This window comes from Halichoerus grypus, chromosome 1, assembly GCF_964656455.1.
Source record: "Halichoerus grypus chromosome 1, mHalGry1.hap1.1, whole genome shotgun sequence".
In the NCBI taxonomy this organism is placed as follows: Eukaryota; Metazoa; Chordata; class Mammalia; order Carnivora; family Phocidae; genus Halichoerus; species Halichoerus grypus.
Genome location: NC_135712.1, coordinates 95,776,775 through 95,802,976, shown reverse-complemented (window position 1 = coordinate 95,802,976; position 26,202 = coordinate 95,776,775). Strand labels below are relative to the sequence as shown.

General features: G+C 36.5%; 1 protein-coding gene across 1 annotated transcript in view; it reads right to left on the bottom strand.

The window, feature by feature from the left end:
- WDR49 (WD repeat domain 49) overlaps nt 1-26,202 on the bottom strand; it is a 135,612-nt gene that overhangs the window by 49,091 nt on the left and 60,319 nt on the right. The window contains exons 9-11 of the mRNA XM_078069536.1: nt 12,342-12,506; nt 8,884-9,006; nt 5,829-5,854 (exon numbers count right to left, since the gene is read on the bottom strand). Coding sequence (XP_077925662.1) covers nt 5,829-5,854; nt 8,884-9,006; nt 12,342-12,506 — 314 coding nt within the window. The remainder of the gene's footprint in view (nt 1-5,828; nt 5,855-8,883; nt 9,007-12,341; nt 12,507-26,202) is intronic.

Sequence of the window (26,202 nt, the reverse complement as noted above, 5' to 3'; positions counted from 1 at the left end):
TATGGTTCACTTTCCTAAGTGTTAATTTTATTTAAAGAGTTTGGGGACAGTATTTTTATTTTAAAATAGGATAGATGAATTTATGTAATAGAATGCAAAATTCACCTGGACTTAAAAGGTAGAATCCAAGGCTTCAAATAAGTTTCTTGCTTATAGGAGCTGGTTTTGAACTGCTAGAGGTATTCAGAGGCTAAGTGTCCGAAGTACCCTTTCTTGTTCAACACAATGATACCTTTATTGTTCCCTAAGCACCCTTCACCTTTCTAGCTGCTTTGTTTTCACTCATGATGTGCTCATCCATCCCTCTCTGGATTTCCTTTCACCTACAATCCCACGTCTATCTATCCATACACCCATTCTCTAAGGTCCATCTTGTTCTGGTAGACTTCCCTAATAACTAGAATTGAAAGAAATATTTCCTTCTTCTCATCTATCACACTGTTTTCATTTTATTATAACATTTAATAAATATATATAGCCACACTCCTCTGCTAGATTATAAATTCTTAGAAACCAAGGATCTTGTCTTATTCTGTAATCTCATAATAACAATAACATAATAACAATAACCCACTATAAGCACTGTGATCTGCTTATAGTGGGTATTCAATAAATATTTGTCAAATAAATGAAAAATTCTCTGTCCAAATGTCACCTCCTTAACTGAGCTTCTGTGACTACCCTATATAAAGGCTCTCCCTTGAGGGTTAATATCCAAAATGTATAAAGAATTTATACAACTCAACACCAAAAAAACCCCCAAATAATTCAATTAAAAAATGGACAGAGGATATTAATAGACATTTGTCCAAAGAAGACAACAGGCACCTAGAAAGATGTCTAATATCACTAATCATCAAGGAAATGTAAATCCAAACCACTGGATGGTTCAGCTGGTTGAGCGTCTAACTCTTGATCTCAGCTCAGGTCTTGATCTCAGGGTTGTAAGTTTAAGCCCCGTGTTGGGCTCCACACTGGGTGTGGAGCCTAGTTTAAAAAACAACAACAACAACAACAACCACAGTCATATAACACCTCACACTTGTCAGAATGGCTAAAAACACAAGAAATAACAAGTATTGGAGAGGACGTAAAGAAAAAAGAATATCCATGCACTGTTGGTAAGAATGTAAATTAGTGCAGCCACTGTGGAAACCAGTATGGAGGTTCTTCAAAAAATTAAAAATAGAATTGCCATATGATCTAGTAATTCCACTCCTGGATATTTATCCAAGAAAATGAAAACACTAACTCAAAAAGATATATGCACCCCTATGTTTATTGCAGCATTATTTACAATAGCCAAAATATGGAAGCATCACAAGTGTCCATCCATGAGTGAATGGATAAAGAAGATGTGGATAAAAAAGATACACACACACACACACACACACATATAAGATATATAAGATGCATAAGATATGCATATATATGTATATATACACATGAATAAAAAGAGAATGAAGAATGAAAAAAGAATAAAATCTTGTCATTTGCAACAACATGGATGGATCTGGAGGGTATAATGCTAAGTGAAATAAGTCAGTTGGAGAAAAACAAATACCATATGACTTTACTCATATGTGGAAGTTAAGAAACAAAATAAATGAACAAAGAAAAAAAAGACACAAACCCCAAAAAGGCTCTTAAATATAGAAAACAAACTAGTACTTGCTAAAAGGGAAATCGGTGAGGGGATGGTCAAAATAGGTGAAGGGGATTAAGAGAAACAAATAATACATTATATGTTAAAAAAAAAGAAGATAGTAGGAAGGGAAAAATGAAGGGGGGGAAATCGGAGGGCGAGACGAGCCATGAGAGACTATGGACTCTGAGAAACCAACTGAGGGTTCTAGAGGGGAGGAGGGTGGGGGGATGGGTTAGCCTGGTGATGGGTATTAAAGAGGGCACGTACTGAATGGAGCACTGAGTGTTATACGCAAACAATGAATCATGGAACACTACATCAAAAACTAACGTATGGTGATTAACATAACATAATAAAAAAAATGTAAAAAAAAAAAAAAGAGTACATTTATCATGAGGAGCCCTGAGTAATGTTAAATATACTTGAATAAATAAAAGAAAAGAAAATTTGAGGTGGGGAGCACTATTACTTACTTGGATTTTTCAATCAGAATAAAACTTGATTTAAATTAAAAGATAAAATAAAGTAAACACACTCCCCCTTGAGACGCTCATCCCTCACTCTACAACGTTTCTCCTTATTATACTTACCACTAGATGATATTGTGGTCTATATTTACTTGTCTGTTTATATAATGTCTCCCCTACCAAAAATAAGCTCTAGGAGAGCAGGGACTTTGTTCATTTCCTTTCTGTATCAGCAATGCATAGAGTAGTACCTAGCACACAATAGGCATTTAATAAATATTTGTGGAATATTTTATTTATTTATTTATTTTTTTTAAAGATTTTATTTATTTATTTGACAGAGAGAGACACAGCGAGAGAGGGAACACAAGCAGGGGGAGTGGGAGAGGGAGAAGCAGGCTCCCCGCAGAGCAGGGAGCCCGATGCAGGACTCGATCCCAGGAACCTGGGATCATGACCTGAGCTGAAGGCAGTCGCTTAACCAACTGAGCCACCCAGGCACCCTTGGAATATTTTAATATATTGATGTATGAGGTATTCTTTCTTTAAAAAAAAAATCAATAATTTTAATACTAATATTCTTTTAATAATATTAATATGAGGCTTAGCAAGATAAGATACTATAAATAAGGTACTTTGCAGTTCTGAATTTGCCATGAATCTCATAAGAGCTTTACATGTATTTATTTTTAATTTTTTCTTTACTGAATAGTAAGTTTGGTTGAGGAGATTACCCTTTGGGGATGGAGAGAGTGGGGTGGGAGTGAGAGGGAAGAGGTCAATCCTATATCTCTTCTATTATCTCTCAGTCAAAATTCAATGTCAAATGTCTTTTTGCCAAGATACCCATATTAACTAGATATATTTAGGTAATATGAGTCAAAGGCACAAAATGCTTTTCCTAAGATGGTATAAAAACTATCCCTTCTGATACTTGACCTTGTGTGTCAAAATGTTGAGAAACTAATTAGCTGCCACCTTTCCCTTAAAACCTAACCTGAAACTTTCAACTGAAATGACAGTTATCCTTAAAATACCTTAAGAATCCACACTGTATTCCTCACTTTGTCCATTTCAAAGATAAATTTAAGTTTGTACTTTGCCAAGAGTTAAATTGAAGTGCAGATTGAGCATTTTAAGGCATTTTAGGAGTCTGAAAGATTTGTTCTTTTGACATTGAAGGAGTTTACTAGTCCCATTCCACACCTCCCACCAGAGATCCTGAGTCACTGTGTCATCTGTGAAGATGATCAGATCTCTCATTCAGAATGTAGATATAATGACCAATTCTGTGAGAACAAAATTAGTTCACCTGTCAAGTACAAAAAAAGAAAAAAATGTTTAAAAAAACAACCTTTTTTAGGATGAATGAGCAGGGAAAATAAATTTTACCAAAACTTATCAGGTAGTAATTGTCATGGAGAGAACAAAAGAACACAATCAACTATTTGTTCCCTCAGAGGCTAATTGTTCGTGTGTTGTTAGTCCAATTATCATAAGAATCTATCCTTGTTCAGTCCATTGTGCTTTTTAGGCTTAAAAGAGGTATCTCAAAGGCAGAGAATGAGTTCAATATAAATCAGTTCATTTTTATTCTTTTTCCTAAAATTCTTGGGAGTCAAATTTTGGATACCAAAGCCATCACGAAATTAGGTTTGAGGGTTATTTGTGAATTTCCAACATACCTGCCCCCTCCTGACTTCCAACATGGTTATTCAGAGTAAGTTACACTTTGGAAATATTCATTCTGCATCTCATCCTAATAATAGAAACCAATTGAGTCACATAGAATTATAGCACCTTAGTAAAGCAATTATTAAGAATTTAATATCTTGTGAAAGATAAGTTTTATTGTTGAGGAACTTCAAATCCCTAATCTAATTTCACTTAAAAAATACTTTTAGAAATCAAGTTATATCAACACCTATTTATTGAGCACCTACTTTTACAGAGCTTTGTGAAAGATGCAATCAATAATATTTTCAGAATTACTTGAACTTATACAAATGATTCTCTTTTTTATATTTGTATAAGTCTAGCTATTTTACAGAGATAAAATCCTCATAAATAGAGGTTTTTCTTTTAACAGAAAGGAAAGAAATACAGTGGGAGAAACTAAAAGCGTGAGTCTATTTTTATAAAGTATAGAATCATAGAATTTTAGGTCAGGATAAAATCTTAAACTATTATGATTATTTATTTGATTTTACCAGAACTATACATATTACATGCAAATGCAAAGTTAACTGATCATCTATTCATTTAATTTTACTGATGTAAATATGACCAGGCATTTAACCAGGCATTACTTAGTTGGCCCTAAGTTAATGTTAATTCACAATTTTGTCTCTAAATATATTTTGCTTAAAATGGTAAGAAGCATGTATCTAGAAGTTCTGAATTTGGGGCTTCTTTTTAATAGATTTGACATATTCTTTAGATACTAATGAATGCATTTCTAGAAACCAACCTGGGCTTTCCAATTCGGGTTTTGCTTAGCACCATTTCACAGTGGCATTTATCATATCCTGCCTTGTGTAAGTTGACTCCCCAATTAGAATATGATGCCCATGAGAGCAAGAATCATGCTTCTTCACATTCAGTCCAACATAGTTCCTAACTCAGTGCTTTCTACCTAGGTGCAGTTTAAAAATATTGGTGGGAAGGAAAAAGGAAAAATAATAGTAAGCTAAAACTTTGAGGTGTTAGTTTTTTTAAAATTTAATTTTAATTTAAAACATGTTTTTTTAAAATGTATTTAAATTCAATTTAGTTAACATATAGTGTATTATTAGTTTCAGAGGTAGAATTTAGTGTTTCATCAGTTGCATATAACACCCAGTACTCATTGATAAAACGTGTTTTTTATGTGTTTCTTCAAACACACAAAACTGATTTCCTAGCTTTGATTGACATAACCAACCTATTCAATCAGATTACTTGGTTAAGAGAATATAGTTGCTCTCCCATGACTTAATGACTCCATTTGTAACTCAGGAATGGTAGAAAGAGTGTGGACTTTGGCACGGGAATTCTAAATCAGCTGCCTACTAGCTTTGTAATGTTGGCCAGGCTACCCATTTTCTCAAGCCGCATCTTCTCCTTTGTGAAAGAGGACTGGTAATACTTAGATTCCTGGTTTATTGTGAAAAGAGAATAGTTTTGAATAACTATCCTGCTTGCTCCTTATTCAGAGTGGGATCATGAGTAATTAATCTAATTTTCAGATTTCCTGTTATTTAATAAACATTAATTAAATCATTCAACAAATATCATTGAGCATCCACTAAGAAACAGACACTACACACACACACACACACACACACACACACACACACACACACACATTAAATGCTAAAATCTAGTTCTACGTTAAATAAAGTACAGGAAGCTAGACAGCACAAAGACAAATAGGGGGCTTATTTCCACCCTGGGAGTAAAGAGAGATGTCCTGGTGGAGAAGATGAATGAACAAGACCTGAAACAGGAATAAATGTTGCCACATGAACAATGTTTAGAGAGGAATTTCTAGAGAAGGGGAGAAAATAAAAGCAAGGGGGTATGGTTTACATGGGAATGCCCCAACAGCAGGTTCCTATATTTGAGTTTGGAAAGTACCCAAGTGGGCACCAGGCTCAGTCAGAAGAGTGTGCAACTCTGCATCTTGGGATCATGGGTTCGAGCCCCACATTGGGTGTAGAGATTACTAGAACATACCCAAGAACGGGTAAGAATGATACTAAGAATAGGTCCAGGCCAGAGCAAGCTTCAAAGTATTTTATAGACACTCTGAAAGGTGTTAGACAAGGAAGTGACATAGATAGAATGCATTGTAGAAATTATTATAGCTAAAATGTGTAGAATCTATTCAAGAAGTAAAATGGAGGCATTACTAGAGAAAAGGACCGATTAGAAGGCTGTGACATTCATCCAGGTAGAAATGATGCTCTGAATGATATAGTTGTAGTAGTAATAGGAACATGTTTGAGAAATATTTAGGGGCGCCTGGGTGGCTCAGTTGGTTAAGCGACTGCCTTCGGCTCAGGTCATGATCCCGGAGTCCTGGGATCGAGTCCCACATCGGGCTCCCGGCTCAGCAGGGAGCCTGCTTCTCCCTCTGACCCTATCCCCTCTCATGCTGTTTCTCTCTCTGTCAAATAAATAAATAAACAAAATCTTAAAAAAAAAAAAAAAAAAGAAAAGAAATATTTAGAACATAAGATAGGTAACACTACTTGGTTGTGACGTTGAGGGAGAAGGAAGAACCAAGGTGGATATTCAGGTCTCTGGCTGTTAACCAAAGCTCTGAAGCTAAGAGGAAAAAAGTGGGTTTTGAGCAGGGAACAAATAATAAATTCAGTTTAAAATATGTTGGATTTGAGATTGCAGGCAGACGTGTCCAGAAAGCAAATGGATAAGTGAGCTTAGAGAGATAAGAGCTGATGATAAAGATTGAGATATCTACAAAATATTGCCTACCTTTCAAATGAAGCTAAGGATTAAGTTAGATAATGTATGTAAAGGGCCTAATGTTACAAAGCACTATAAATAAAATAAATCAGATGCATATTTAGGTACCTCACTCAATAAACGTACTACCTCTCTTATCCTGGGCAAAATTATCAAACCAATCTCTTTATTTAGGTAGAGCCTGAAGTTAAAGTGACAGCTTAACTTAAACAACCTCCCTCTAGGTTTTAAAGAAAGCTTAATCTTAAGCTGTCAATCTTCCAGTTATTTCTTCTCTAATCACTAAACTCTTAAGGAATTGGCTTAATGGACCATCCTTCCCCCGCTATAACCAGTCAACCAGTCCTCTTGCTACTTTGCTAAATGCCTCCTGGTATAAAGGACGCTGCCAAATTCTGGTAAAATCTGTCCTAACATAAGGGCTTTGACTTAGGAAATATAATTTTTTTAAAGACTTTATTTATTTATTTATTTGAGAGAGAGAGAGAGCACACACATGAGCAGGGGGAGGGTCAGAGGGAGAGGGACAAGCAGACTCCCAGATGCCGGGGCTGGATCCCAGGACCCTGAGATCATGACCCGAGCCAAAGTCGGAGGCTTAACCAACTGAACCACCCAGGCACCCCAAAAATAAACTTTTTAAATCTACCAATATAAAAGTGAAATAATACAGTTGAGAATGCATTCCTTCAACGTTCGGTTCCAACTAGGGATCCAAATCCTGACAACCTTGTGGAAGATGGAAAAGATGGGGAAAGATGGAAGGAGTGGTAACTGTTCCTTCTCTCATTTCAGTCTCCACAAAGCTCCCTCTCCAAGATTATAGAAAGTTACCACCCATCCAGAGAGAGCAGAATATCAGGTGTTTCCTTCCTTCCACCCTCCCACCCTCCCTTCCTTCTTTCTACTCTATGCCTAATGTGGGGCTTGAACTCACTACCCAGATATCAAGAGCCACGCACTCTATGGACTGAGCCAGCCAGGTGCCCCAGGTGTCCCTCTAAACCACTTCTAAAGGACTCTACCCATCTAATCTTTTAAAACTGACCTGCGCAATCAAGAAAACCTTACTTTTAATGCTAATTTCTAACTATGGATATCTTAAAAATATAATTAAGAAAACAGTATCTCCAAACTTTTGACTTACACTGATGAATTCTTAAAATTCTTTTTTGTTATGTTCAAAATTTAAGTTGGATCAGCTGTATACTTCACATCTACCATGCCATAATATTTGAGAATTAAATGGACTTATTGCCACAACCTGATTATAGAAATACTTAGTCCATAGTCTGTTGAGTCATGATTGTTCCTAGGATGCAAAGAAGCCTTGTCTTTCAAAGGTGAGGCTTATTCAGTTCGTTCTTTATATCAAGTAGAATAATCTGGATTATACTTTCTTTCCTTATAGTCAAACTACCCCTGAAAACTAAGCTGTAAGTAGCACTATGTTTTCTAATCTGCATATGCACATTTGCATTAGAAGAAAAAGCCTTTCATGTGATCGATAAAAGTCCCCAAATATATACCACTAATTTTCTAGGTATAAAATCTGATTTGGATCCTAGCTTCAAATCATTAAGATCAAAATTCCATAGTGAATAATGTTGGGCAAATTACCTATTAGAGCCATATTTTGTGAACTGTTGAATTTATGGACAATATATTTTCTGCAAATATCACACTTTAATTTTCCTAGTGCTTATACAATGCCATAGAAAAGGTCCTGTTTATGGTCCCTTGGTTCTCTCAGGAGAAAAAGAAAGAGAACTAATGTTCCTTATGATGAAATGGAAGAATTCCTCCTTGAGAACAGTAAGCAGGCCGTGAAGACCCCTGCCTGCACAGATATGAAGGATGTGCTAATACAGAATTCCATGACCTATTTCCCTCTTTGCTGCAATTTAAAATAAATAACAAGGGAGGAAGAAAGGAGAGTTCCCATTATAGCTGAACGAATATAATTTATACATTAGGAATTTATTGACTATAAAATTTAGGAAACTTTTGGAGTTAATACTCAGGAAGTGGTATTATGACCCTGTCTGGAAAGATTAAGAAAAAGATTCCAAAAGCCAGAAGAAAGCCTTCTAACACCTTTCTCAAAGCTGCTTGAGCTACGTGATCTTATGTTTTAGTCACTAAGCATTCAGTCAATCCAACCAGTTTCACTCACCTAGCTCACCCGCAAGTTAATGACTCAGAATCAGTCAAGATTTCTATGTTCTTTTATCTTTTAGATTCTGATTCAAATACAAACATACTCCTTTTGCCTTCCTACAGTTTTGCATGAAGCACATCATACCTCTCCCAGCCTGTAACCAGTATCGTCTTCTTAAGAACCAGGATCTGTGAAATATCCACAGCTCCTTCTCTCCCAACATTTAGTGTGTGGTGACAGTATCCACTGAAGTCCCATACCTTTAAGAGAAAAACTTAGTCACCTTTGAGACAAGAACAGAAAATGTCTTCTTCACTGAGTAAAATAACACAGTTTAATAGGATTATTTTAAACTTTTGTGTTTATATTCCGGACAAAAGCTGATTCACTTAGCGTATATCATAATTAAGAAAATCCTCTCACCATTTAAATTTACCCATTATTTTTTGTTTGTAATAATCCTATTACACTGTGTTATTTTACTCAATGAAGAAGACATTCATATGACTCAATAGCCTAAATCAGCTATTATTAGAATAGATCAGGTTACAAATAGAATAACAAAAAATAATGGGTAAATTTAAATGGTGAGAGGATTTTCTCAATTATGACATACCCTAATTATATATACTCATATAAAGGCTTTAAATGAGTATGCATTTTTAAGGGGAAGACTATAAAATCATGCAGAGCCACATTTTGGAGTCTGTTGAAACCCCGGTTCTTTCTCTAAGTGTTTGTCTCTAAATTTCAGTTTCCTCATTTATGACATGGGACACTTACTGCTCTGGGACATTTGGAGGATTAAACATCTAATACAGAGCCTGAAACACAGTCCTTATGGATAGGTTTCCCATCTTCTCCCATTAAAATGTCCTTTTGATAGTGGATGCCAGATCCCATCCTACAGAGACACAAGCACTTTGAGTTTACTTCCTCAGGCAGGTGGTGAGGACACAGGCCCAATGGGTGAACTTTACAGTAGAACATCATCAGATCACTAAAACTAAGCCCTGCCATGAAACATCGTTGGTGTATCATCCACAAAGAGCAAGTGGGCACTATCAAAATTAAATTGCATATACCCTTTGACTAGACTCCCTTGACTTTCAACTTCTAGAAAAATCATCTCACAGAGGCACTTACATGTGTGAAAAGACATATTTTGAATATTTCTATATTCTTGAAGCAGTTTATAAAAGCTAAATACCTGAATCAACCCAGCTGCTCATTAACAAGGGACTCAACAGTCAGAATATGGAATATCTATACAGTAGCATACAATGGAACCATTAAGAAGAATATGTCATTTCTATATTTCTAAGCTCAGTCAAAACTGGACCAGCTATGGAACCTTAAGCAATTTGCTTTATTTCCTTGGGTTTTAGTTTCCTCCTCTGTAAAACTAGCATATAGATATATATGTGAGGGGATGTGGTGGGGGTGTGCATTTGTGTGTTTGTATGTGTCAAGTGCTTAAAACAGTACCAGGTTCTTAGTAAGCATGCAGTAAAAGTTAGCTAACATTATTATTGTATGCATTCATATGACTCAATGTCCACAATAGAAAAATGCAAAATGCAGAACAACATATATATCAGGCTGCCCATAAGAAACAGATGCTGCCCTTTGGCTAGAAGGATGCACAAGAAACCAGTTAACAGTGGTAGTGCTACAAGGGAGGAGCTGTGAACAGAGGTGAGAAAGAAACTCTTCTCACTGTGTAACTCTGATATTTCAAATTTTATTGTATGATTACATTAATTATTCAAAACACTAATTAATTAAAAATCAGATACCTCGAAACCATGATAAATAGGGCAATACTTTTAAATCTTGGATGACATAGGTACTGGTTTTGGATCCTAAATTATAAATGATTGGAAAATGTCATTCATTCTTGTCTCTTCATAGAACATGAACAGCTCAACCCAGATTTATACATCTTACACAGAGGTTGCCAAATTTCAGAATTCTGTTATGCTATCATGATAAAGACAAATATACCTTCAAAAGCTGTGATTATACTACTAAATTCACATTAACTTCGACGATGCAAAGCTTGAGATGTTGAAGAGTGCACATGCTCTTTACCCATGTCACTTCATTTTCCTCTAAACGTGGCCTTTAGCAAACCCACCTAAAATAATACCCACAAATAGGTACTGTAAAGATCTGATTGTCCCCAGGTCCAACTAAGTCCCTTAGCTGGGACTATCTGCAAGCTCTTAGCAACCATCTACAAGTCTGCCCTACTCTGGATTCTATGACCGGTTACTTTCCAAGAAAGGGGTAAAAGGAACCGAACCTAGTCTACTCATCTCATTTCTCAGTTCATTCTCATGCCCCAGGACCAGTAAGTGGGATACTCACTTGCTCCTTTTGCCTAAGTCTGTCAAAAACTCCAGTTCCAGTTATTCCTGTTTTATTCCACCTTGACTACTGGGGTTGGAATTGTCCCGTCACCTTCATACATCTTACCAGTTCTGTAAACTAGATTACTTAAACCCAAGCTCCCAGTTCTTACCTCATGCCATTTAATCTTCCCAGAGGCCCAGCTCTGTTGATTTCCAGAGATTTTCACTGCAACCTGCCATAGCACCTCCTTCACACTGACAGTGGCCAGCCTGGCATCCCCCTAAATTCTTGCCTCCAACTTCCATCATGTTCTACCCACATATCCAGAGAACTTTCCATTACCCTCCCTTGCAGCCTACTGGCATGCATCATACACCCCACCATGGAAGGCATACCTCATTAATACCCTCTGATTCTCGTTATGACAGAAGTTTGAGAATCATTCAAAGCTTATTCTGGGAAACTGCCTTCTGTTGCCTTAAAGTGTCACAAGCCATCTCCAATCAAAGACTGTCATTAGTCTCAGAGCTGAGGGGAGCAGAGAGGATTCTCTGGTAGGCATGATTTCAGATAGCAAGTATCTAAGCTTTGCATGAAAATTTGATCATTTTTGCAAAGCATAATAGCACCTTTCTCCCAGAATAAATTAGTAATAGTTACAAAACAAGAAAAGCGGAAGTATTAAATACTGTTAGTTTAGGATAATAAATAAGATGATGATTGTTCTGCCTACGATCCTTCTTTACTGTCTCACTTTCCTTCACATAAAAGTGCAAATTATAACATGGGTTGATTTTAAAATATTCATTTGCCCCCAAATTTGAACCTATGCCATCTTAAAAAGTTTTCTTGGTTGCCCTGATTTCTCATTTTATAAACTAAGAAGAAAACCAGAGATATTAGCTGAAGCATAGGAAAATTATTCAGACTTCTTATTCCCCAAAGTAGTCCTCGATCCAGAATACTGGAAAAGGCTTTCTGACATAAGTAAGCTAAGTTGTGTTTTTATTCTAAATAATTTATTCAGAAAAATCATTTATTCATTTTTCCACAAAATCTTTTTTTTTTTTTTCCTGACAGATTGTTATTAGATGGTGCGAGTTATTTAACTCTTGTGATCTCATCTTTCCTCTTGCATGGCCAAAAAGGCAAAAACAAATATAGCTATAGCTATGTTTCCTCACATAGTATTTCAGCCTCCTCGTATCTGGGTAGAAAAGCATCACTGCGTCCTCACCTTTATGGTCCCATCTGTGCTGCCAGTCAAAAGCCGTGTCTCATTTGCATCAAGGGCCATAGTGCTGATTTCTGCGTTGCCATGGCAACCAGTAAACTGTTTGATTTTTTGCCCAGTGTCTATCATCCAGAAGGAAACAGTAGACCCCACGTCCGAGCTGATTACCTAAGAGAAAATAACCTTGTAAAGAAATTAAATATAGCCCCAGAATCCACCATTTTTATTTCAATAAAAATACCTAACCTGTGAATTTCCATGACTGAGATCCCTCCCCACCCCACAATAGTTAGAGACATGTTTGTGATGTATGTTCTTTCTTTTTGTTAAGCTGATAACATTTCAATTCTTCAGCCAGAACGGAAGTAATGAAGTCATGATTCTCTTTACCAGCAAAGATAGGAATCTACTTCCCTTTCCCACCATTCAGCTGGCTGTCTAGAGGTCATCCTGAAATTGAATCCTACTGAAAAGAAACTTAAAAATCTACTGCATTTAGATGAGAAAGTTGATTTTATTAGTCACGGTGTTCTGACACTATTTACTATATGAAAAGAAGCATCTTACTGTATTTCACCTTCCATTTAGCATTCAGAAGAGAAAGCACTACCAGACATTATGGGAAAAGAAGTTAATTTTAACAAACCGATAGAGCTATCATTTTCAATGCCATTAGTCCCTTTCTTCCTCCTCTCTCAAGGTGCTGTATATATTTTTACAGCTAAACACAATTATTGATGGGCCACTAAAAACAAAGAACACAGGAAGGTTAAATATAAATCTGCATATATACTCCAAGAAGAAGGCAACAAAACAAACGCTAGAAGGGATAGGATTATATATAGTAGCCCGACAGTGAGAAATTTTATGGTGGTAAATAAACTGCTAATTTCAGCTCTAGGTATTTAGGCACCCTTTGGGAAGTTAAAATCACCTCATCCATTTGATCTCGGGACCCAAAAGAATGAAAAGCAAACAAACAAAAACACTGAACCCACAAATAAGTAGATAGGAAATTGCCTGAAGCAACATCTAGACTTTGAGAAAACCTAAATCATGACTTTATCTGCATAGGTACGGATTACTATCGTATAAATGTAAATTTATCAATAATACCCTAATTTGGGCATCGCATTTTTGTAATTAAATGGGTTCAGGTTTACTGAATGCATATTCAGAAGGCCCGGAGAGTCAGCCATCATGCGTGCATGCATTCATTTGGTTTTGGGGCACGCGCTGAACGTCCACTCCATGCCCAGCTCCGTGATGGCAGCAGAGATTCACTAATGAATCCCTGCTCTGAAGGAATCTAAACTCCAGGCTTGAATATTAAAATCACCTGGGGAACTTTATAAACCATGACTGTATACCAGGTCAGAGACTCTCATTTAACTGAACTAAGAAGGAGCATTTTTTAATGAGCTGCCCAGGTTACTTAAGTCTGCAGCCTGGGTTGAGAACTATCGGTCTAGGTAAGGAAACAGACAAGAAACAGGTAAGTAAGTGCCAAACAGTGCTACAAGTTTGGAGGCCTCACCCCTAGTTGCGGCAGGGGCACAGAGAGTAATATCCAAAATCTTCTCACTGGGATGGGGGATGGGAAATGAAAGGTAAGGAGGGCCAATCTGCAATTGAAGATAGGAACATGTATTTATTGGATGCCAAGGCCTTTACACTCACTATCTCACTTATCTTTATAAAAACCCTGTAAAATAAATAATGTTATCACCCTCATTCTACCAGTGATGAAACTGAGACTCTAATCAGCTAAGCACTGTTCCCAAGCTTATATAACGAGGTTTGAATCACGGACTTTCTATGACAGACACATCATACGGCCTTCTATATTCCATCATAGTCTTCCCAGATAATTAAGAGTGTGCTTAGAAGAGAGAACTAAGCAAGAGAAACAATATGAAGTGTAATGGAACCAGAGTGCGGATGATGAGGTAAACGGTGGAATGCCAGGTGAGGCAGCAAGCTGGTGACAGATAGTGGAATCCCTGAAGAGCAGTACTAGAGATCTTAACTATAGAGAACAGACTGATGGTTACCAGAGGGGAGGTGGGTGGAGGGATGGGTGAAATAGGTGATGGGGATTAAGGAGGACACTTGTGGTGATGAGCACTGGGTGTCATATGGAAGTGCTGAAGCACCATATTGTACACCTGAAACTAATATCACGCTGTATGTGAAGTAACTGGAATTAAAATGTAAAAAAAGAGCAATGTTAGAGAATAATGAGTCATGTGTATAAGGTTCTTACTGGGACAGGGAGCTTAGCTTTCATTGGATAGGCAGCAGAGTGTATGACTCAAAGTTCACGGCGATAATTGTTCTTGATGAGGAGGGCGATACAGCATTTTTTGTTCATGGGTTAGTGAAGGTACTCCTGGCAGTGGTGTGGAGAACAAACTGGGGTTGTAGGAAGACCATTTGGGGGCAGCTGTGATAGTCCAGGTAAGACATGTTCACCTGAAAGAGCAGTTCAGCAGTAAAAAGGAGAGGAGAAACTGGGAAATACAAGAGCCACAATTTTGCCACATTTATGCTCAGCAAAGTACTGATTGTGAGCACATGATCTCTTGTAGCCTTTTTTTCCCTGAAATTACAACTCTGAATCAAACAACTTCTTAAATGATGTAAAACTCTATGTATGTTACACATTTTCTCTCCTGAAATCAAAAGTAGCTTAAGTATATTTAATTACCATTGTTCAACAATAGTATAATTTCTAGGACAAAATGGCCTGAATCTTGAAATAATATGCCCTATCTCTTCAATTATCACCTCAGGTAACTGACTGTGTTTCTATTTGCTTTGATTTCTGCAACATGCCTGATAGTTAAGAGCACTGAGTTTGAAGCCAGGATGCCTGAGTTTGAAGGTCAGTTGTCTGACCTTGCGCTCATTGCTTAATGTCTCTAAGCTTCAGTTTCCTCCCCTACGAACGAGAGAGAATCACAATAACTACTTCAAACCATTTTTAAGAGGTTTAAATAAGCTAATATTTGTAAAGCACAGTGCATGGTATACAATAAATAAGCCATAAAAGTTAACTAGTGTTACTATTCTATTTAAGCTTTATTTGTCTGACTCTATTTTGGGTGATACCACTTTTCATAGCCAAACCAATTTAAGAAAAATATTTAATATCTTGCTTTCTTTCCACCATGACAGCAAATGTAGACAATTATAATTTTAGAAAGCAGATTGTAGATGTACATTGAAATTTCAAATTATATCAGACTCGTGAATTTCTCACATAATTACTTAGGAATTTGCATTGTATTCATTAAAAACAAAACCGTGGGAACATAATTTTCCAAGCATGAGTGAAAATTTTGATGGTGTTTTTTTAAGAAAAGGTTAAAGTTGTGAAGAGTTTTACTATTTCTATTCAAAAAATATTTATTGAGAACTTATGTTAGGCATTTCAGTACTAAAAGATGGGCATTCCCTGGTAAAAACAAACAACAACAACAACAAAAGGCAAAGTACAATGAGACCAATGTTCAAGGAAAAGACTTGTTTACTTGTCCGAGACTGGATTGCCCACATTACAAAGCATCTAATCATCGACTGCCCCACTTTTATCTACTGTAGACATTCAATCAGGAATTAGTAACTTTCATATTTTGCTGCTTTGCAGCAAAATTCTCCCTCTTTTGATCACTTGGCTGAGCCCAAACATGCTATTCATCAGTTTTTAGCACCTTTCTCTGTTCATTTCACAATTTCTCATGAAATCTGAATCAATAATGACAACAGTATAGAGTCAGTCGGATTTCATTTTATGGCAATCTACCTTAAGGTGCAGTCTTCGGGAAAACAGTGTGTTGAAAAACAAGGACTGACCATGTCACAAACATACCACCAGTATGAACCAGACTTCTGTTACTATGACAATATCAGAATACAGGAATAGCAAGGCAGGTGAAAAGACTTTCAAAGTTTGGTGAGAGAGGAGTGCATTTAACATCACTTGGCAGGTGAGGGAAATGGTTTGACTACAGGACAGTGGGGACTTTATTTTTAGCAAGCTGTGATTTTTCTCAGGAATCGAGCCCAGGAATGAGTATTGGCACCATATTTACATGCCAGATTTTGATGAGACCAAATCTCCAAGTTCCTGGCTGCTTCTTACCAGGTGAGACCTCAGATGAGGATGAGGACAGGGCCCCGGCGGTCTGCAGAGCAGAAGTGACACTACCCTAATCATTCCAGTGCAAGTGGGCCTCGGGAGCAAACCGTTGTTCTCCACCTTATATACTCAAGTTCATAACCATTTAGGAATATATGGGTCTTCTTGTCTCTCTCACCTGAAGGTGTCACAGCCAATGAGACAATTCTAAGAGACGTGAGGCTGTACCCACATGCCCTAATTGTCTTCTTGTAGTCCAACAACAGTAGGTATTTTAGTCGTCTTTAAATGCATTCTAAGTCCTAGGTCTAAGCAAGAAGGGAAATTAAAAATTATAGCAGCGGAAGTCACTGGCTACCAAGGGATGAGGACATTTGATTTAATTGCTGTTTATAGTTTTATTTTCTAGTCAGTACTCTTTGTGGCCTTATAATATAAAGCAGGTTACCTATTTTATTTCTATTGTGCATCACATCTCCAGAAGTTACATTTCAGTAAGTAGTGAGATGAGGGGAATGATAATATCTAAGTACTGGTGCAGAAAAAGTATTCAAATATTTTAAGGCAGCCATTCTCCATTTATAAATCTTATTTATTACCTCTTTTAGGTTAATTTGTAGTTTGCTCTTTCAAATTCATTCCTTGAGTTTATTGAACACCTATGATATGCAAGACATAGGATCTGGGTGTTGGGGATTCAGCAGTGAAAAATTCCCGCCCTTATTTAGTGGGGGCAGAGATGCAGCCAGATGAGAAAATAAAAAGAAAAAAAGCTATATAGCTATATAGATAGATACAGTCTAGTGGTGATAGGATTATGGAGAAAAATATAACTGAGATGGAGGTAGAGATCATTGGGAGTGAATGCAAAGCTGGGGGATCTGACAAAGCCTCCTTGAGGAATCATTTGAGGAAAGATGTGACTAAGGTAAAGGAAGGAGCCGTGCAGATACCTAAGTGAAGAAAGTTGTAGGCAAAAGAAACAGCGATGCAAAGGCCCTAAGGTAAATTTCCCTTGGACATTCAGGGACTAGCTAGGAGATCAGCAATCCTAGGCAGTGTGAGTGACAGGAGGGGCCGCCTGCTGTGACCACCTGTGGTTGTCATACAGGCATTCAAAACACTCCCCACCTCCAAGAACTAGGGGTCAAAGTCAGAAAAATATCACTTCCTCTTTTTTGGCTAATATTTATTTAGGTTTTACTCCTGCTTTGTTCCATGCATGTTTCTATACAATATCCTCTGTCCTTTAAGAGAAAATCTACAAGGGAGGTATTATAATCCTTTTTTTTATAGATAAGAAAACTTTTGTTTAGAGAAGTTAAAATCACTTGCTCAATGCAAAGTATTGGGAACTCTAACTCTAAAACCTCACCGCTTCCCTTATTCTAAACAAATAACTGAGAAAACATGCCTTCAAAAAGTAGTTGAGACTGCACTGGACCTCCAGGTTCCGGTTCTGCGTGCTTAGAAGTCACCCCTCATAACCATAAGTAAAAAGCTAAACAAACTAAAAAAATTCACAGTTCTTCTTTAATCAATAATAGAAATGAGGTTGCAGGGCAAATTGCTACCCCCAGAATTGGAGAGATAAACAGGCAAATAGAGAAAATAACAATTTACCAGAGCAGGAACTCGGGAACTGGAAACTCCATGGGAAACAGTGCCAAAAGAGGAAAACCACCACTGTGATTGATGAATTGCTGGGGGCTCCAAGTGGACAAGTCCAAGAGTCAAAGATGCCCAGGGGCAGCCAGTCAAGGGGGCCCCCACCATTTTATGAGTTTTATTTTGAGATTATCGACCAGTTTTTTTACTGTAATATTGGAGGAAAATCCCCTTCTGCTTCTGGCAGAGGCAGAAGGAAAGAAACTATTTCAAAATACATTAGAGTAATTCTGTTCTTCTTAACAAGGTCCACCCTCAAGAGAAACTACTTAGCCAGGGCCTCACCTGCTGGGGTTTTATCAGTGCTTACCTGATCTGAGGAAGGAAAATACCAAATTCTAGCCGGCTCTAGTCTTCCTATTGGATGTAAGTGCGGGGGAAACTGAGAAGCATATGTAAAAAATAATTAATTAATTTAAAAAAGCGTATGTGAAGTTCACAGTCCAGAGGCACGGGCTCACAAAAGGCTGAGGCCTAATGCTAGGACTACAGAAGGCTTTTCTGCCCACACACCTCACCACCACATTTCTAAGGGCCTATTTACAGCAGTTCCTTTTACCTGGCTCCTTATGTCCCACTATCAAGAAAAAATTACAAAACATACTCAAAGTCAAAAACACATTTTGAAGAAAGACAGCAAGCATCAGACTCAGACATGGCAGGGATATTGGAATTATCAAATCAGAAATTTAAAATAACTATGATTAATATGTGAAAGGCTCTAATGGGTAAAGATAGCATGTGAGAACAGATGGGTAACATAAGCAGAGAGACAGAAATTCTTAGAAAGAACCAAAAAGAGATGCTAGAGATCAAAAATGAAGCATGCCTTTGATGGGCTTACTACTAGACTGAACATGGCTGAGGAAAGAATCTTTGAGCTTGAGGATGTATCAGTAGAAACCTCAAAAACTGAAAAGCAAAGAGGACAAAGACTGAAAAAACAAAACAAAACAGTATCCAGGAACTGTGGGACAGCTACAAAAGGTATAACATTCACACAATGAGAATACTAGTAGGAGAAGAAAAAAAGGAACAGAAGAAATACTTGAAACAATAATGACTGAGAATTTTCCCAAATTAGTAACAGGTACCAAACCACAGATCCAGGAAGCTCGCATGACATGAAGAAGAATAAATGCCAAAAATAACGATGCGTGGGCACCTCAGAGTCAAAGACGACATCTTGAGAGAAGCCAGAGGAGAAAGATAACTTCCTTCAAAGGAACAAAGATAAGAATTATATTTGAGCAGGATAACAACAGATGTTGCCGAGGATGCAGAGAAAGGCAAACCCTCTTGCACTGTTGGTGGGAATGCAAACTGGTGCAATCACTCTGGAAAACAGTATGGCAATTCCTCAAAGAGTTAAAAATAGAACTACCCTAGGATCCACAAATTGCACTACTGGGTATTTACTCAAAGGATACAAAAATACTGATTCAAAAGTGTACATGCACCCCAATATTCATAGCAGCATTATCAACAACAGCCGAACTATGGAAAAAGCCATTGACTGATGAATGGGCAAAGAAGATGTGGGGGGGGTGTGTGTGTGTATGTACACACACACACACACACAATGGAATATTACTCAGCCATCAAAAAGAACGTGGATGGAACGAGGGTGTATTATACTAAGCAAAAAAAGTCGGAGAAAGACAAATACCATATGATTTCACTCATATGTGGAATTTAAGAAACAAAACAGATGAACATATGGAAAGGAGAGAGAGGGAAGCAAACCATAAGAAACTCTGAGGGTTGATGGAGGGAAGTGGGTGGGAGATGGGCTAAATGGGTGATGGGTATTAAGGAGGGCACTTGTTATGATGAGCACTGGTATTATATGTAAGTGATGAATCACTAATTTCTACTCCAGAAACCAATATTACACTATATCCTAATTAACCAGAATTTAAATAAAAATTTGAAAAGAAAAAGAAAAAGAATTACATTTGACTTCTCCTTAGAAAACATGCAGTCAAGAAGGGAGTGAAGTGATATATTTAAAGTGTTAAGAGGAAAAATCCACCAATCTAGAATTCCCTATCCTGTGAAAATAACCTTAAAAATAAAGGAGAAATAGACTTTCTCAGACAAACAAAAATTAAAGAAATCTGTTGCTAGTAGACCTGCCTTCAAAATATGTTAAAAGTTCTTTAGAGAGAAAGAAAATAATTTAAGTCAGAAAACAGGCTCTACATGAAAAAGGAAGGACATTAAAGAAGGAATAAAAGAAGGCAGAACAAAAACTTCTATTTTTCTTATTCTTAATTGATCTAACAGCAAAACAATAATACCAACAATGTATTAAATTATGTACACTTATGTATACAAAAATGATTATATACAGATACATGCTTATATATAAGAGAAATGAATGACAGCAATGATACAGGAGGAAAGAGGGAGGAATTAGATTATTTTTTTATTATAAGGTACTAAAACTACTTGTGAAGTAATACAGTGTTATTTGAAAGGGGACTTGGATTTGTTATTAAAGTATATTGAAAACTCTAGGGCAACCATTAAGTTTAAAACAAAATATAACTGATATACTAAGAAAAGAGAGGAAACAGAATCATTTTAAGTGCTCAATTAAAACCATGAAAGTCAGAAAAAGAGTAGAAGATAAAAATAGGAACAAAGAGCAAGGGCAACCAATAAAAAACAGTAACAAATATGAAAGCTATTAGTCCAACTATATCAATAATCCCTTTGAATGTCAATGGGCTTTACGAACTAATCAAGCCAGATTTTCAGATTGGATCAAAATCAAGACCCTTGGGCACCTGGGTGGCTTAGTTGGTTAAGCGTCTGCCTTCAGCTCAAGTCATGATCTCAGGGTCCTGGGATCGAGCCCCAGGTCGGGCTCCCTGCTCAGGGGGGAGCCTGCTTCTCCCTCTCCTCCCCACCTGTGCTCTCTGTCACTCTCTCTGTCTCTCTCTCAAATAAATAATTAAAATCTTTAAAAAAAAAAAATCAAGACCCAACTATGGTATATAAAGGAACCCAATTTAAATATAAAAACACATAGAGATTTAAAGTAAAATGGATAAAGAAAGATATATCATGCTAACATGAATCAAAAGGGAGCAGGAGTAGCTATATTAATTTCAGACAAAGCAGACTTTAGAGCAAGAAAGTTAGTACAGATGAAGAGGGGCATAATGATAAAGGGTCAGGTCTCCAAGAAAACAACAATCCTTAATATGTATGACTCTAACAACTGCATCAAACTACCTGAGGCAAAACTGGTAGAAATGCAAGGATAAATACATTAATCCACCTTTATAGTTGAAGATTTCAATACTCCTCTATCAGAAAGGGACAGAACCAGCAAGCAGAAAATCAGTAATGATATAGTTGAACTCAAAAACATCATCAATCAAGTGGTTATAAATATAAAATAAACTACTTCATATAAAAATAGCAAAATATACATTTTTCTCAAGCTTGTATGGAACACTCACCAAAACAAACCATATTTTGGGACATAAAATACACCTTAACAAATTTCAAAGAATAAAAATTGTACATTGTCTGGTCTCAGACCACAATGAAATTAAACAAGAAATCAATAACAGAAAGATAATTGGAAAAATCCCCAATACTTGGAGATTAAACAGCACATTTCTAAATAACACGTAGCTCAAAGAAGAACTCTCAAGAGAAATTTAAAAATATTCTTAACTAAATTAAAATGAAAATACAGGGATGCCTGGGTGGCTCAGTTGGTTAAGCATCTGCCTTCGGCTCAGGTCATGATCCCGGGGTCCTGGGATAGAGCCCTGGGTCAGGCTCCCCACTCAGTGAGGAGTCTGCTTCTCCCTCTCCTTCTGCCCCTCCCCTCACTCATGCTCTCTCTCTCTCTCTCAAATAAATAAGATCTTTCAAAATAAATAAATAAATAAATAAATAAATAAATAAATAAATAAATAAAATGAAAATACAAATAAAAATTTTTAGGATGCAGAGAAAGCAGAAATTAGAGGAAAATTTATGCATATATTAGAAAAGAAAAAAGAAAAGTTAATACAATTAAAAGTAAGCAGAAGAAAAGATTAAAATTAGAGCAGAAATCAATGAAACTAAAAACCAAATATTTATAAAGTCAATGAAACCAAAAGCTGGCACTTTGAAAAGATCAAGAAAATTGATAAGACTCTAGCCAGGCTAAGTAAGAAAAAAAAGAGAGGACACAAATTACTCATATCAGAAATGAAAGAGGTGACATCACTAGAGACCCCATACACATTAAAAGGATAATAGAGGAATACTATAAAAACTCTATGCCTACAAATTTGACAACCTAGGTGAAATAGGCCAACTTATTTAAAGACACAATATTCCAAAATTCACACAAGAAGAAATAGGCATAAGACAAGTCCAGATGGGCCTAGATCAATGAAAAAAATTGAATCAATAGTTAATAATGTCCCAAAACAGAAAGCACCAGGCCGTATGGGTTCATCGGTAAATTCTATGAAACATTTAAGGAAGAAATGATGCCAATTTACTATAATCTTGTTCAGAGGACAGAAGCAGAGAGAATATTTCCTGACTCATTCTATGAGTCCAGCATTACCCTGATACCAAAACCAAACAAAAACATTAGAGAAAAGAAAACTACAGTCCAATATGTCTCATGAACATAGATACAAAAATATTTAACAAAATAATAGCAAATCAAATCCAATAATTGCATAAAAAGAATCATACAGCATAACCAAGTGATATCTATCCCAGGTACGCAAGCCTGCTTCCCATCTGAAAATCAATTAATGTAATCCATCACATTAACAGGCTAAAAAAGAAAAATCATGTGATCATATTAATAGATGCAGAAAAAAAGCATTTGACAAAATCCAACATCTATTCATGATAAAAATGACCAGTAAGCTAGTAAGAGAGGGGAACTTCCTCCACTTGATAGAGTATTTGCAAAAAACTTACAGCTAATATCGTACTTAATGGTGAGAAATGTGAAGCCTCCCTACTAAGATCAGGTAAAAGGCAAGGATGTTACCTCTCATCACCCCTTTTCAATATCATATAGAAGCTTTACCTAATACAATAAGACAAGTAAAGGAAATTAACAGTATAAAGATTAGAAAGGAAGAAATAAACTGTCTTTATTAACAGATGATGTGATCCTCTATGTAGAAAATACGAATGAATCAACAAAAAACTCCTGGAACTAATAAGTGATTACAGTGAGATGGCAGGATACAAGGTTAATATACAAAAGTCAATCAGTTTCCTATATAGCAGCAATGAAAAGTAGAATTTAAAAATAAAACTGTAATACCATTTATATTAGCATCCACAGAAATTAAATACTTAGGTTAGGTATAATCTAAAAAAAAAAAATGAGTAAGGTCTATATGATATAAACTACAAAATTCTGGTAAATTAAATCAAAGAATTAAATAAATGGAGATATTCCATGTTCTGTGGATAGGAAGACTCAATATTGTCAAGATCTCAGTTCTCCCCAACTTAATCATATATTCCATGCAAAGCAAATAAAAATTCCAGCAAGTTATTTTGTGGACATTGACAAGCCAATTCTAAAGTTCATATGAAGAAGCCAAAGACCCAGATAAGCTAACACAATATTACAGGAAAAGTACAAAATTGGAAGACTGACACTACCAACTTTATGATTTACCATAAAGCTGCGGGCGCCTGGGTGGCTCAGTTGGTTAAGCGACTGCCTTCGGCTCAGGTCATGGTCCCGGAGTCCTGGGATCGAGTCCCACATCGGGCTCCCGGCTCGGCGGGGAGCCTGCTTCTCCCTCTGACCCTCTCCCCTGTCATGCTGTTTCTCTCTCTCTCTCTCTCTCTCAAAAATAAATTAAAAAAAAATAAAAATAAAAAATAAATAAATAAATAAAGCTGCAATAAAGACAGTGTAAAATTGGCATAAGAATAGACAACTGGATCAATGGAACAGAATAGAGAGGCCCCAAAACAGATGCACATAAATAGAGTCTAATGATCTTTGACAAAGAAGCAAAAGCAATATAATAGAAAAAGAATATCTTTGCAACAAATGGTGCTGGAACAACTGGACATTAACATGTAAAAAGATGACTCTAGACACAGACCTTACACCCTTCACAAAAATTAACAAAATGGATCACAGACCTAAAAATATAGGAGGAAATTTAAATGACCTTGGGTTTGGCAGTGACTTTTTAGATAAAACACTAAAGGTATGGTCCATGAAAGAAATCATTGATAAGCTGGACTTCATTAAATTTAAAAATTTCTGCTCTGCAAAAGACATTGTCAAGAGAATGAAAAGATAAGCCACAGATTGGGGGAAATTATTTTCAAAAGACATATACGATGAAGCACTGTTATCTAAAATATACAAAAACTCTCAAAATTCAACAATAAAACAACCCAATTTAAGAAATGGGCCAAAGAACTTAACAGACACCTCACCAAAGAACATAAACAAAGAACATAAACAAACATATGAAGAGATGCTCCACATCATATGTCATTGGGGAAATAGTAAAATAGTAACACGATATGACGCATCTATTAGAACGACCTAAATCTGGAACACTGACAACACCAAATGCTGATGAGGATGTAGAGCAGTAGGAACATTCATTCACTGCTGGTGTGAAAGCAGACTGGTACAGCCACTTTAGAAGGCAAGTGGCATTTTTTTTTTTTTTTTTTTTTACAAAACTAAACATATTTTTACCATTCAATCCAGCAATCATGCTTCTTGATATTTACCCAAAGGAACAGAAAACTTATGTCCACACAAAAGCCTATGCATGGATGTTTATAGCAGCTTTATTCATAATGGCCAATACTTGGAAGCAACCAAGATGTCCTTTAGTAGATGAATGGATAAATAAATGGTGGCACATCTATCCAATGCAATACCATTCAACATTTTAAAAAATGAGCTCTCAAGCCATTAAAATACATAGAGGAGACATAAATGCATATTACTGAGTGATAGAAGCCAATCTGAAAAGGCTGTATGCTATAATGGTGGATGCATGTGATTACACATTTGTCTAAACTCATAGAATGTATCACACCAAGATTGACCCTAATGTAAATTGTGGTTACATTTGGTTACATTTGGTGATAATGATGTGTCAATAGAGGTTCATCGGTTGCAACAAATGTACCACTCTGGTGGGGGATGTGGATAATGGAGGAGGGGATGCTAATGGGAGGACAGGGGGTATATGTGGTATTTCTGTACTTTCTACTCAATTTTGCTGTGAACCTAAAAGTGCTCTTAAAAAAAAATTCTTAAAAAAAAAAAAAAGGCCGAGACTGTGATGATGAGAGAGGCTGAGGAAGGTGTCCTCACCTACTCCTCTGTTGGATTTCATGCAGCTTTTATGGAGAATATTTGACAATATCCATCAAGGTTACAGACATAAATACTCTCGGACCAGATAACTTCAGTTCTAGGAATTTATTCCACAGATGTTTCCACACTTGTGCTAAAGTTGTGTGTTCAAGGTTAAAAACTACTACATTATTATAAAAACTACTACTACGTGATTAAAATACTGAAATCAATCTAAACTAATAAAATTTGGTATGCCCATGCGATGGAGTACTGTGCAGCTATAAAAAAGAAAGAGGATACTCTTTAGGTAATGAGATAAGATGATCTCTAGGCTGGATTGTGAGATGAAAAATCAATGTACAGAACAGTGTTTCTGTGCATAATGCTATCATTTGTGTAAAAACATTTAAAAAAATACCAATTCTTAAATATTAAGAATTACACATATCCATATTTAAAAGTGAGCCTGTCTGTACCTCTGTATGAATAGAATAGCCCTGAAAGGGTGCTCCTGAAAGTCATAAAAACTGGGTGCCTCCAGGGAAGGAAGCTGAGTAGGTAGAGACGGGTAAGAGGAGATTTTCACCGTATACCCTTTTGTCCTCTTGAGTTTTGTTACATTGAAATGTGTTATTCCTTCCAAGCTAATCACACTTAAATATGCACGTGCATATGTGTGTGCATGTGCATGTGTGTGTGCATGTATA